We start from the raw sequence: 14,399 nt of genomic DNA on the forward strand, positions 1-14,399 counted from the left end.
TCTGTCCTGTGCTGGCTTTCTGTATTTGCCCTGCCTTGTCTAATAGCTATCTAGGTATATGCTAAGACAGCGTGTGTTTGTTTGAATGTTTGAGGGTAAGGAACCGACTGTTTGCTAATGTGATTAGCTCAACTCTTTATAGTACGGCCTGCTGCCTGTTTTCAGGCCTTGACTCTGGATTTCCCTGTTGTAAAATTGTTCTTAATACTGTACATAGTTCTACAAGGGATTTTGGGGATGTAGGGAGACTTATGCCATTTTCTTTATTGGATCCTTCATTGATTGTTTTGGATAGGGAGTTAGGGAAGGAACTTGTCTTTTATATTTATTTTTGTTTTGTGAAGCAGGGTATTTAGATCCTGGACGGTTGTGGGTTTTTGTTTGTTATTTTGGCCTTGCCGGCTTCCGAAGCTACACTCCCCCGTAGTACTCTAAACCCCTAGGTTTTCATTAAAATGCCACTTTAATGCCTTTTTTCCACACTGTCCTGTGTCATCGACTCTTTCTTGTTTCGCCTTTTCCCTAGACGGGGTGTAACATGAAATTGGGGGCTCATCCGGGATCTGAGCCTGGGACCTCTCGCAATGAAGCGAGAATCATACTCCTAGACCAATGACAGTCTAAACACATGTACAATAGGCTGACTGGTAATTCTAAATAGGAGTAATTAGGTAATTCTTAAATCCTCATACAGTAGGTGTGAGTGTGTGTGGTTGTCTGTCTATATGTGGCCCTGCGATGGACTGGTGACCTGTCCAGGGTCTACCCCTGCCTTTCAGTGTGTGCTAAGATAGGCTCCAGCAGATCCCCGTGACCCCAATTAAGAATAAAGCAGGTTTAGAAAATGGATGGATGGATGTTTACGATAGGTCTTAGTGACATGAGTTTTGAATATTGTGACACGAGATTATTGTGAGGAGAGAAGAGGGAGGTTTCAGATATTTTCATTTACATTTCTGGCATTTGGCAGATGCCCTTATCCAGAGCAACATTTTATCTCATTTTAGACAACTGAGAAATTGAGGGTTAAGGGCCTTGCTCAGGGGTTCATGAGTAGCAGCTTCATGGACCTGGGATTTGAACTCACAACCTTCCGACCAGTAGTCCAACTTCTTTTCAGTGATTTTTATCTCACTAGATGGACACACGCATGGCACTGTGCTGGACGACACCCAGGATGAGTAGGTGGAGGCAGCGGAGATGGCCATCAAGCAGCTAAATGAAAAACTGTTAAACAACTGCAAAGTGTAAGCCATGTGTAAAATTGTATGTTTTTACCAGCCAGGGTTAAAGTGTCAGGTTTTTTTGTGCTTTAACTAATTGCATTTGATGTCTATTGAACTCCATATACTGTTGAAACAGAGGGTTCTGTTTGATTTTATGAGAGCGTTTCAGTCAAATTCCTGGTGTAATTTTGCTGGCAAAGATGTCATTCTAACAGCAGGGTTTAGATAAAGACTCTAAGAGCAACGTTTGTTCGAGCACTTCAAATCCTTCAAGCATCGTGAGGCAGAGGTGCACAAGAAGCTGGATGTGGGATAAGGGCAGACAAGTGTAGAGAGGCAGACTGGGCTCAGTCAGAAGACTGAGCAGGTAAACACATGTGTACACACACACAAAAGGAATGCTAACTCTGCCTCTTCTGCTCCAGGGTCTGAATCTCTACGTTAAGAACGTGGATGAGAACCTGGGTTATGAGGGTCCGCGCTTGTTCTTTGTGCAGTTTGGAATAATCAAAAACATAAAGGTGATGATAGAGAACGGCCGCTCTAGGGGGTTCGGCTCCGTGAATGAGGTTATGGTTTCCTTGCTTGTCAGAGAATGCAGAGGATGCAGTTTTATATTCCTCAGAAACTCTGCCAGCCCATGTTGCCTCCCTGCCTAATGAAGAACTTCGTTCCTGAGGTAGGCATTACACTTCTGCCCCAAATTTATGAAACCCTGAGTGTTGCAGTTCATTTATACCTGCAGTTACAATAAATTTAGGTGATTTGTTGTCTTTGTTCTTGACAGCTTGCCTTTTGCCAACCGTGAAAGTGTCAGACTGCTCCTGTGGAGGCACTAACTTCATTATGTCACCATCTATACTCACTAGTATCTGTCTTGCTACCTGTCTCACTAGTACCAGCTTGACACCAGCTTCTCTTGCCCGCAGTAAAGTGTCCATTTTATCCACCTACAAACGTACACACACACACACACACACACACACACACACACTTTGGGCTTTGTTTTCCAAATGACCAAAGCTAACATGTTAAAGATATTTACGAATCTGATATGAAACACTTGCCATGTTGCTTGAATGTATAGTGTGTGTGTGTGTGTGTGTGTGTGTGTGTACCTTGGCTTGCAAGTGCTCGGGATCACTAATCATGTTCATGATCTTGAAATTGTTTTCTCCTTGCACAAGCATCAGAGTGATTTGTTTTGCATCAGCAGGGTGGATTTCTGCTACCAGTGGAAGCAAGTAATCATCTGCAAAGAGAGAGAAAGTGTGTGAGGTGTGTGAAAGAGCGAGAGAGAACAGAAACAGAGGCATCTGATCAGGTAGCATGGGTGGTGGGGCTCAGACTCTCTATGAACTGATATCAAGTACTAAAAACAAATGCAGTTGAAAGCAGGAGTTTGTAGATGTTTTCAGTGGACATGTGATGATAAAAGTGGAATAAAATGCTAAGCTGGAGAGCAGGAGTGTATACGAGCCGGATGTGTGTGTGTGTGTGAAATTCACAGGCCATCGTGATCTGGTCATCTAAATCTGCTGACTCTAACATATAGATCGTCAGCCTCTTCTGGGGTGGTGGAAATTTAGGTACATCCTGGGAACACAGGATATTATTATTATTATTATTATTATTATTAATAATAATAATAATAATAATAATAATATTACTACACAATATAATAATCACACAATTAGATTAGTACCATAATCCTTCATACACTATCTTTAGCATGTAATATTAAGCATGCAGAATATTGTTATTGTTGTGTGAGGGTGCTTTTTGTTGTGTTTTGGACCTGAAGTGGAGCCGGAACTCTGATTTCTGAGACAGCTTCCAGAGTTTCCTCTGGGGCAGCTGTCTCAGTAGCTTCCACTGGTGCAGTTGCTTCTACTGCTTCCACCCTGTCATCTGAGGCCACTGTCTTCACTGCTTCCACAGATCCCTCTGAGGCAGCTGTCTCAACAGATTCCTCAGAGTTCTCTGGGCCAGCAGTTTCAACAGCTTCCACATTGTTTACTGGGGCAGGGGATCCAGCGGCTTGGACCATCTGTGAGGCAGCAGTGTAGACAATCTGGCTGATGTCCTCTGAGGCAGATGCCTTGGTGCTTTGGACAGTGTCCTTTGTGCAAGGTGTCTTAAGGGTGCTCCTTTTGAACCAGGGAGGCAGCACTGGTTGGCGCAGTTTTGGTGGTACATTGTACAGTAATGGTGGGGCTCTACGCAGGCACTTTCTGTGGATGGTGTGGTCAATCTTCTTGATAAATTTGCGTGCCTCGACCTTGGGCTCCTCAGCCTTGTGTGCCTCCACCTTGGGCTCCTCGGCCCTGCGTGCCTCCACCTTGGGCTCCTCGGCCCTGCGTGCCTCCACCTTGGGCTCCTCCCAAGACCTGAAGTACTCGATGGTGCTGTAACACAACAGAGAAGCTGCACTTAGAATCTAAACCCTGCTGTTAAAAGTTATGTCCTCGACAGCAAAATTACCACCAGATGTTGACTGAAATACCCTCATAAGACCAAACAAATCTCTGTTTCGACAATATAAAGAGTTCAATGCAATTAGTTTAAAAAGGAATGTAAAAAATCCTGATATTTGAACCCTGGCTGGTAAAAAGACACTAATTTACATGTGACTTACACTTGGCGGTCGTTCAGGAGTTTTCCGTTCAGCCGTTCCGCCGCCTCCGCTGACTCGTACTGAACGTACCCATAACCTTTTGATTCCACAACCTTCAGGAGAAACACAGCGTGTCAACACACAACAACACACTAATCATGAAACACAGATATTCAGCTATTCAGATATATATATTCATATATAACAGCTCAAAGCTCGAACCTTGCATGACACGATCCTCCCGAACACAGAGAAAGTGTCAAACAGGGAGGTGCAGTCAATGGACCAATCAAGGTTCCTGATGAATATGTTCCCTCCCTTGATGGGCTTGGCGGTGGGTTCCCAGTTAGACCACATGACACGCATGGGTCTCCCCAGGAGGAGTTCAAAACTGAACATGTCAATGGCTCTCTCAGCTGAGGGAACAGAAATAAACCATTCATTTTTAATTAAAGTCTATTATAGTCTATATATAACTCATCCAAATATCTTTTCATATCTTTTTAGTACCATTTAAAACATGACCATATCCATATAGTAAAACTATAAAATACTACAGAAGTTACACATGTAGCCTTAAATCTGCTGCAAAAACAGGTAAGAAACAGTGTAGAAAAAAGAAAAGGTTTGTTTTACCGTCATCTCGATAGCGAAAGTTGATGTACGCGTATCCAAGAGGAGAGCCGGTCTTCCTGTCCCTGCAAATGTGGACAGATTGGACGTGTCCTGCAGGTCTAAATCTATTAGAAAGTATCACCTCTGATACTTCAGGGTGAAGATCTTTCACAAACAGTGCAGCCATTGTATAAAACAGTTAAAAGTGGTGGAATACTGCTAAATGCTGTAAAATACTGCTAAACTCAGTGAAACCGCTGCTAAACGCTGTAAAATACTGCTAAACTCAGTGAAACCGCTGCTAAATGGTGTAAAATCGCTGTTACACAAGGGGCACTGTTTCTCTGTCAATAGCTAAAGGTGGTCTGAGGATGGTTGCTATGTACGTCGTCAGGTGATGTTCAGAACAGAATTCAGAATTCTACATGATGCCAGTTGGTCACATGACCTCATGACATCATGTAAGCAGTTAACATTAAACAGTTAAGTTCCAAACCCCAATAATGAATCCAATTCAAAATGGCTTTTAATATTAATATAGAAACACTGTATAGGCCTGGACAGGAAAGAGGCTGAGCTGCAATTAATCCCCAAAAAACATTCACTGACTATATTTTCAATGCATAGATATTAACCTAACGTAAACACTACTCTTTCAAGCTGCATTTAAACTGCATTTTGGAAGGTCAAACTCCAGGACACTATTGAAGGTCACTATATGGAGAAAAATCTGAAATGTTTTCTTAAAAAAACATCATTTCTTTAATGAAGAAAGAAAGACATGAACATCTTGGATGACCAGGGGGTGAGGAAATTATCAGTAGATTTTTGTTCTGGAAGTGAACTTCTCCTTTAAAGGATCTGCTGCTAACATCTTGGTGCCAGATACCACAGCACACCTTCAGGGATCTAGTAGAGTCCATGCCTTGACGGGTTAGGGCTGTTTTGGCAGCAAAAGGATGACCAAAACAATATTAGGCAGGTGGTCATAATGTTATGGGTAATTGGTGTAGAATGTTTTACTAATTAATGAACATCTTTTGTTGTTGAGTTGCATCCAATATCGTGGAACATCACCAAAGCAAATTATCCACATTATTCCAGTTATAAAGGATCATGATCTCACCAAACTCTTGATTTTTTGCTCTTAAAGTTTTAGACCAAAATCTAAAACGTATCCTGTTACTGAAAATAACACAAACAAACCTTATTAGAAAAACACTAAAACTGGAGACTCCTTCCAAATATATTACACATTTCCTCATGAAAAGCTTCAACATATCACCAGCCACACCCTTTTTATTAACGAATGAATCTGACCAATCAGAATCAAGCATTTACAACATTACTATAGGATACTGTAGCTCTGGAACAAAGCTGCACTTTTTATCCGTCACACACAGTTTACACAGATAGACTGTATTATCTGTAATGATGCTATAATTATCACATCAGCCAAATCAGGGTTCTCATACCCACCACATAAAGATCTTTTTCTCTGTCTCTCTCTCAGTATGTTTTAAGTACGTCAGGAGGAACAGTTTCAAATGATCAATTTTATATTTGGTCAGGCAAAAATGGCGATATACCTGTGTTTGCACAAAACACAGACTGATGCAAAGAGAATTTTCCTCAGACTTGTTAAATCAAGAATTTTAATTGATTTTAATTTCTACAGAAAGATGAATGATGTGAAGATGTTTGAGACAGTGTGGTGTCATGCTAATGCTCTGTGCTCTGTAGCAGAAGAGAAACTCTGCTTTGCACCAGAGCTAAACTAAATCCACCATTCACTGATGTGTCTTAACTTAATTTATTGAAATATTTTAAAATGTATTTATTGAATTACTGAGTCACCCTGATTTTACCACATATTATGTGACTTATGTGTAAATAAAAGGATTGTAAAAGTCAAAGTCTCTCTCTTTCTCTCTCTCTGTCTCTCATGGATAAGGACACCAGAAGAAGAAGAAACAGCAGCAACAAATAAATGACATTGTCCCCTATTCAGGGCTGACCACAGTTTAAAAACCCGTACTATGACGTCCTTCAGTTTTCGTGACACGGGTAAAGAAAATAATTGCTCAGTTCGATTCTGTGTATAATGACCCACAGGCATCGGGCAGTGATTATATATTTATACAAAAGCTGTACTTTTGTAATAAAAAGCATTTTTATTATTATATGTATGTTATATTTCTATAATGTATATTTTTAGCCTTTATATATTTTTATTTTACTCCTGCTTGGTCAAATCGTGGTCGTCATGGTTATGTTCAGAGTTGTCCACTAGAGGGCAGCAGAGATTTTGTCCCCCCCACCATATATACACAGGTGTATCTGAATAAATTAGAATATCATCGAAAAGTTGATTTATTTCAGTAATTCAATTCAACAAGTGAAACTCTATAGTATATAGATTCATTACACACAGACTGATATATTTTTTATATATTTTAAGTGTTTAATTTTTTTTAATTTTGATGATTATGGCTTGCATCTAATGAAAACCCAAAATTCAGAAAACTAGAATATTACACCAATAAAAAGCTAATTAAAAAAATGATTTTCAACACAGAAATGTTGGACTACTGAAAAGTATGAACATGTACAGCACTCAATACTTGGTCGGAGTTCCCTTTGCATGAATTACTGCAGCAATGCGGCGTGGCATGGAGACGGTCAGTCTGTGGCACTGCTGAGGTGTTATGGAAGCCCAGGTTGCTCTGATAGCGTCCTTCAGCTCTTCTGCGTTGTTGGGTCTGGTGTCTCGCATCTTCCTCTTCACAGTACCCCACTGATTCTCTATGGGATTTCTATGGGATTTCACAGGGTTTGCTGGCCAATCAAGCACATGGACACCATGGTCCTTAAACCAGATATTAGTACTTTTGGCAGTGTGGGCAGGTGCCAAGTCCTGCTGGAAAATGAAATCAGCATCTCCATAAAGCTGGTCAGCAGAATGAAGCATGAAGTGCTCTAAAACCTCCTGGTAGATGACTGTGGACCTGATAAAACACAGTGGACCAACACCAGCAGATGATACGGCTCCCCAAACCACTCCCCAAACTTTACACTGGACCTCAAGCAACTTTGGATTTTTTGCCTCTCCTCTCTTCCTTCAAACTCTGGGATCTTGATTTCCAAATGAAATGGAAAATTTATTTTCATCTGAAAAGAGGACTTTGGCCCACAGAGCAACAGTCCAGTCCTTTTTGTCCTTAGCCCAGGTAAGACACCTCTGATATCGTCTCTGGTTCAGGACTGGCTTGACACAAGGAATGCGACTGACTCCAGCTGCAGTCCACTCCTTGTGAATCTCCCCCAGATTCTTGAAGGGGCTTCGTTTCACAATCCTCTCAAGGCTGCGGTTATCCCTGTTGTTTCTGCACCTTTTCTATCACACTTTCTTTCCATTCAAATTTCATTAACGTGCTTGGACACAGCACTCTGTGAACATCCAGCTTCTTCAGCAATGACCTTTTGTGTCTTACCCTCCATGTGCAGGGTCTCAATGACCGTCTTCTGGATGTCTGTCAAGTCAGCAGTCTTCCCCATGACTGTGTAGCCTACTGGACCAGACTGAGAGACATTTAAAGGCTCAGGAAACCTTTGCAGGTATTTTAAGTTAATTAGCTGATTAGAGTGCGACACCATGAGTCTCCAATATTGAACTTTTTCACAATATTTAAATTTTCTGAGATACTGAAGTTTGGGTTTTCATTAGCTGTAAGCCATAATCGTCCAAATTAAAAGAAATAAACACTTGAGATATATCAGTCTGTGTGTAATGGCTCTATATAATACAGCAGTTTCACTTGTTGAATTGAATTACTGAAATAAATCAACTTTGCACCTGTATATATATATATATATATATATATATATATATATATATATATATATATATATATATATATATATATATATATATTAAGCCTTTAGATATTTTTATTTTACTCTAATTGGTCATGCTTGGTCAAATCATGGTTGTCATGGTTAGAATTGGATCATTATAATTACTCCCTCATCATCATCATCATCATCAGTGGTGAGGAAGACGAGGAGAGAGAACACGTGCTATGTACAATCGAGGAAAACACGTGAGCTTCCTCCAGCAGTGTGTATGTTCACATGTGAGCAGTGTAACACTTCAGTTCAGGTTCGTGATGCGGTGTGTCGTACCGAGACGCAGAGGTTCCACTCTTGAGAGAACTTGCTGTCGGGGAAGTCATCCTGCAGCGTGAGCTCGGACCGAAAGGCGTCTCGATACTGACGGAAAGTCAGAGAACTCAACAGGTGACTCTGTCTGTGGGAAAAACGAGACTTCACACACTTTTCCAAGAGCTCAAGAACGTCCTGGAATAAACAAACAGGAAAAAAATACAGAGATTTTATAAACATGCGGCGTTTTTTGGTGACAGGTATATTAAGTGTGTGTGTGTGTGTGTGTGTGTGTGTGTACATACTAGTCTGCAGGTGAGTCCCACCACAGCTACAGGAGCCTGAGCAGACTGAGAAACATCCAGCAGGTTGTACAGCAGCGTCTGGTTCTTATGATGAGCAAACAGATCAAACTCTTCCAGGATGAAGAACACTGGCTGACTGCTGCTTTTATCACCTGCAGACAGACAGACAGGGAGGAAGACAGACATGTAGACAGGCAGATAGACGGGCAGTCAGATAGGCAGGCATGTGGGCAGGCAGGTAGGCAGAGAGGTAGGCAGGCAGACAAACAGAGAAACAGACAGATAGGTAGGCATACAGACAGCCAGGTAGTCAGACAGACAGGCAGACAGGTAGGAAGACAGACAGACAGACAGGTAGGCAAACAGGAAGACAGGCAGGCAAGAAGGCAGACAGGAGGGAAGATAGACAGACAGGTGGGCAGACAGACAGGCAGGCAGGCAGGAAGACAGACAGAAAAACAGTTAGACAGGCAGGTGCACAGACAGGCAGACAGGAAGACAGACAGACAAACAGGTAGGCAGGCAGGAAGACAGACAGAAAGGAAGACAGCCAAGAAGGAAGACAGACAGACAGACAGACAGGTAGGCAGGCAGGCAGGCAGGCAGACAGACAGGTGCACAGACAGGCAGGCAGGCAAGAAGACAGACAAACAGGTAGGTAGGTAGGCAGGCAGACAGACAGGTGCACAGACAGGCAGGCAGGGAAGAAGACAGACAGGCAGGTAGGCAGGCAGGAAGACAGGCAGGCAAGAAGGCAGACAGGCAGGAAGAAAGAAAGGAAGGAAGACAGGCAGGAAGACAGGCAAACAGGTAATGGCAGACAGACAGACAGGCAGGAAGATAGACAGACAGGTAGGCAGACAGGCAGACAGACAGGAAGACAGGCAGGAAGATAGACAGACAGGTAGGCAGACAGGCAGACAGACAGGAAGACAGGCAGGCAGACAGACAGGAAGGCAGGCAGGAAGACAGACAGAAAGACAGACAGGCAGGTGCACAGACAGGCAGACAGGAAGACAGACAGACAAACAGGTAGGCAGGCAGGAAGACAGACAGGAAGAAAGACAGGCAGGCAAGAAGACAGACAGACAGGCAGGCAAGAAGACAGACAGACAGGTAGGTAGGCAGGCAGGCTGACAGACAGGAAGAAAGACAGGTAGGTAGGTAGGTAGACAGACAGACAGACAGACAGGTACACAGACAGACAGACTGGGTTATCAGTTACAGTAATATCACTCCCAAGTTTCTCTCACATTCACTTCTTTTGAATCATGTGATGTTGCCGCTCCTGTAACGTCCCAGCTGTATACACGACTCGAGAATTCCAGGAATACTGGAACACACTCACCAACACTTTGTCTCCTACGACGTTCTCCAGTTGAAGCTGGCGTGTGATCTCTCTCAGAGCGATCCGGTCGTCCATCTGCAGCAGACCTGCACGAGACACGCGGCCATGAACGGAGCCGTGACTTAAACCAGCAGCCTCTTTTAAACACACGCTCTTTTACACAACACTCACTGCTCAGGTGAACCTGCAGGACATTCATCTTCACCTCCTGCAAGTCCAGCAGCTCTCTCAGAGCACAACGTAGCAGCTACACACACACACACACACACACACACACACACACAACAGCTTAGTGTAAAGTACATGTGTGTATCCTAACCTAATAGAAGTAGCACACAGACATCTTCGTACCATGGTTTTAACAGATCCACATGGACCGATGATATGCAAAGAGTTACTCTCACCGTGAACCGCTGTCCTCCTTAACAGCTCCAACAGGTGCCTAAAACACACACACACAGAATACATCATACACACACACACACACACACACACACAGAATACATCATACACACACACACACACACACACAGAATACATCATACACCTTTACAAAATATAGGTCTTAGCAGACACCTCATATAAAGAGTGCATTCTGTTCTAAAAACCCACTTGTACTTCGATTCCAAGCCCATGGGTTTACCCTCAGCACTCTCTGGACCTTCAGACATCAGAAGAACAATTTTAAAACAAAGATTAGCATGCAGAGTGCAGACGACAGCGGATAGTACTTTAAAATCGATGTTTTTACAGCATACTCCAGCACTTCCTCTACAAACATTTACACACATATCTGGGTGATTCTCACGAAATCTTGGTTTTAAAAATTTCAAACATGAAAATTTTAAAAATGCTTAAATTAACTTTTTTTTTTTAGACATTAGCAACAAAGTCTGGAGTGTTTGTGAACATTAATTTAAAAACTTTTACTTACCATTTAACACCTTTTTGAACATAATTTCCAAAAGTCCTAAAAAATCTCATTACTGCAACACTGTGAAAACATTAACACTGATAGAAAAGCAAATACATTTTCACAGTTTTAAAAATGGATTATTAATAGTCATGCACAGTTACTTCAAGTTCTGAAATAATATTTATTTTTAATTTAACAGTTTTTTAAATTTTGACTGATTTCTCTCATTACTGCAACACCGTCCACAATTTACAAACATTTTTTCTTTATATTTTGAAGAAACCTGACATTTTTTCAGAATGACGTGACAAACCTGAGAGAACATCATTTTAAGATTCTGCACATGCATTTAAAATCAAAGTACTATATCTCTATTAATTAAATTAACATCTAATAATCATGAGTTTCAGTAATGATATATAGGTTTCAGTAATGAGGTTAATTATTTGGGTAATGATAATAAGTATACTAGTCTGAGATTTATACTGAGCCTTGTATACTTTTTCTTATACCTTGTATAAGAAAAACATTAAAACAGGAATAAACAGGACAACATTTCAACGTTTACCTAAAAAACATGAAGCATTTTACCATGGCACTAAAAAATAACTGACCACTGTCTTTTTTTCTTTTCATGTTGCTTCTTAGTCAGCTCTTCAGTTTTCTTTATTTTTCCAGTTTGTTTTCGTTTTTGATTCCTGGAAGCGGAAAGAAAGCATTACATTAAATTAGTCTCATAACATGGGGAAAAACATTTTATGTATACATCATCATATAGTATAGAATTGATGCTTACTCTGTGTGTGTGTGTGTGTGTGTGTGTGTGTGTGTGTGTGTGAGTGTGTGTGTGTGTGTGTGTGTGTTCTATACTGGGCCTGAAGTTGTGGGGTGGGGTAGAGCTTAATTTTAGTCTTTGAAATGAATTGAAAAGTAAAGTAAAAAAGAAAATAAAAAAAACAAACAAATTACTAACAGAAGAACAAATAACTGTTTATTTATTATGTAATTAAATTACTAAATTATAACAAAATTGTGCAGCAAATTTATTAGGCTGCTGTCACTTTAAGAATCACACGACCTCCATGCCTTAGTGTGGCGGGAATTTCCCCCAGTATGAACAGTCCACTCAGTCCAGCACCAAAGTCCTGTTATAGTAGTGGCTAAAGGGTTGTGTGTGTGTGTGTGTGTGTGTGTGTGTGTATACTCTCATGTACATTTCCTAACACTGTAGGGTGTTTATTGCTAATTACACCTGCTGTAACATCTCCAAACCTAACCTCTCTCTCTCTCTCCTAACCTCCCTCTTCTGTACTCCTCCAGCAGTTCTGGGTTTCTGTAGAATTTTTCCCTGAAATTTGTCACCCTAACCTTTGCTAAAGCTTTTTTTCACACTTGCTGATTGTCTACAATGAAACAAATCATAAAGCAAAATATCAACATTTAGGAAATTTGAAATTAATATTAAATTCATAAGAGATATTTAAAGTTCTCTTTACCACAACTGCCCTTAAATGGTTGCGGCGTATGAGAATGGTGTGTTGCGGAGGATGAGGTGCCTCAAGATGTTTTGCTAACAATAGAGAAGCCATGATGGTTTTACTCATTATATATATATATATATATATATATATATATAGAGAGAGAGAGAGAGAGAGAGAGAGAGAGAGAGAGAGAGAGAGAGAGAGAATTTATTTTTTTAAATTCATGATTGGCATGGATATGGAACAGAATAATATAATACATGAGACCATTCAGCAACGAATCTTTATAATCTTTATAATTGCGCTACCACCGTTTTGTCACAGCGGCGAGAGACTGCTAGTTTTGTTCCGGAAATTATTCATTTACTAATTAAGCACTGAGCGGGAACATGCACTAGGAGAATATTTAGAACAAAAGGCCACCCTGGCAGCGGTGGGATTTGAACCCACGCCTCCAAAGAGTTGAAATGTGGATTGGCTGTCCATATCCTCCACCTCCTGTTGAGGTGGCTTGTTCATATGAACTTACAGCTTACAGGATTAGCAGTCCATCGCCTTAACCTCTCGGCCACCTCGTCAGGGGGCAACGCTTCCAAGGAGCCTTGTCAAAAGCAGGGGTTTTCTAATGGCGTGCAGGCTAGGAGGCTACCTTTCAATGATTTGTAGGCAGGTATTGAGGCATGCGGTCACGTAAACTGAAGGGTGCAGGCTAAGCATTCAACGAGAACCTAAGAGTTCTGTAGCATCCTAGTTTTTTTGCTCTCGTCTCAGACCAGGGGGCTTTCAGACCTTTATCCTGCACCATTTCCACGTTTTGCTGTTTTCAAGTCTGAGGCATAAGTTGCAGAACTGCGCAGGTTGACTACACTGCCTCCAGCTGCCGAAACCCGGGATTGAACCAGGGACCTTTAGATCTTCAGTCTAACGCTCTCCCAACTGAGCTATTTCGGCACCTCTACCAGGCCTCTCCTGTATGTGTGAGTGATCAGGTTTTTGTCGGCACGACTGCGCACCACGTCCAGACCGGCGAGGCAAACTTCTTCAGAAAGCGGTAGAGCTTTTTCCTTAAGGGCATAGACAGAAGGTCCTGTCCAGCAGAAAGCAAGATGTACTTCATTGTACTGATTGGAACTGCTACATAAGTATCGTGTTAACTAGGGCATCTACAGATTTATTTGACTGCAAACAAACAGTAGCATTTACATTTACAAGATTTATCAGATACTTTTATCCAGAGCAACTCACATTTACACAGCTGAGCAGTTAAGGGGTAAAGGGCTTTCAAGTGAGCAAAAGGGTGAAGCAAGTGAGCACAAGGCTGAAGGCAGGAAGTGATGAAGGAGTCTTCTTATAGGTTGCATGGAGTCAGCTGACCAGGCAGGGCATGGCACCAAGTAGACTGGGGGAACCAATTAGGCTTCTTCCTAGACAGAAGACACAAACATCTCCACAAACAAAAGAAAACACAGAAGTAATACCAAGAGTAGGGAGGAAACCAGAGTAAACCCACACTAGCACAGGGAGAACATGCAAACTCCACACAGAATGACCCCTGCCTGTTTAAACCCAGGATGTGAATCCAGGATCTTCTTGTTGTGAGGTAACAGTGCTAACCACTAGGCCACCGTACTGCCCCCAGCTTTCACCTTTGCTTTTTGCATTGGTAATTGAACCCTTAGCAATTGCCATTCATACTGAACAATTGGGAGAGCTGGTACAGTTCACAA

The 14,399-nt window shown here is 41.6% G+C and overlaps 2 protein-coding genes and 1 non-coding gene across 3 annotated transcripts; all 3 read right to left on the bottom strand.

The window, feature by feature from the left end:
* Positions 1 to 3,860: 3,860 nt before the first annotated feature.
* Positions 3,861 to 4,645, bottom strand: LOC131349726 (polyadenylate-binding protein 1A-like). The gene is made up of 3 exons (XM_058385301.1): positions 4,480 to 4,645; positions 4,066 to 4,259; positions 3,861 to 3,956 (listed from the first exon to the last, which is right to left on the bottom strand). The coding sequence occupies exons 1-3, from the start codon at positions 4,643 to 4,645 to the stop codon at positions 3,861 to 3,863; spliced, it is 456 nt and encodes a 151-aa protein (XP_058241284.1).
* A 3,778-nt stretch (positions 4,646 to 8,423) lies between these two features.
* Positions 8,424 to 11,883, bottom strand: LOC131349733 (origin recognition complex subunit 4-like). The gene is made up of 6 exons (XM_058385308.1): positions 10,888 to 11,883; positions 10,627 to 10,717; positions 10,447 to 10,522; positions 10,261 to 10,361; positions 8,928 to 9,113; positions 8,424 to 8,817 (listed from the first exon to the last, which is right to left on the bottom strand). The coding sequence occupies exons 1-6, from the start codon at positions 11,064 to 11,066 to the stop codon at positions 8,617 to 8,619; spliced, it is 834 nt and encodes a 277-aa protein (XP_058241291.1). The 5' UTR covers positions 11,067 to 11,883; the 3' UTR covers positions 8,424 to 8,616.
* Positions 11,884 to 13,550: 1,667 nt separating this feature from the next.
* Positions 13,551 to 13,623, bottom strand: trnaf-gaa (transfer RNA phenylalanine (anticodon GAA)). The gene has a single exon. It is a non-coding gene; the product is annotated as a tRNA-Phe (tRNA).
* Positions 13,624 to 14,399: the final 776 nt, after the last annotated feature.

The sequence above is a fragment of the Hemibagrus wyckioides genome, unplaced genomic scaffold (genome assembly GCF_019097595.1).
Source record: "Hemibagrus wyckioides isolate EC202008001 unplaced genomic scaffold, SWU_Hwy_1.0 Contig10, whole genome shotgun sequence".
Classification (NCBI taxonomy): domain Eukaryota; kingdom Metazoa; phylum Chordata; class Actinopteri; order Siluriformes; family Bagridae; genus Hemibagrus; species Hemibagrus wyckioides.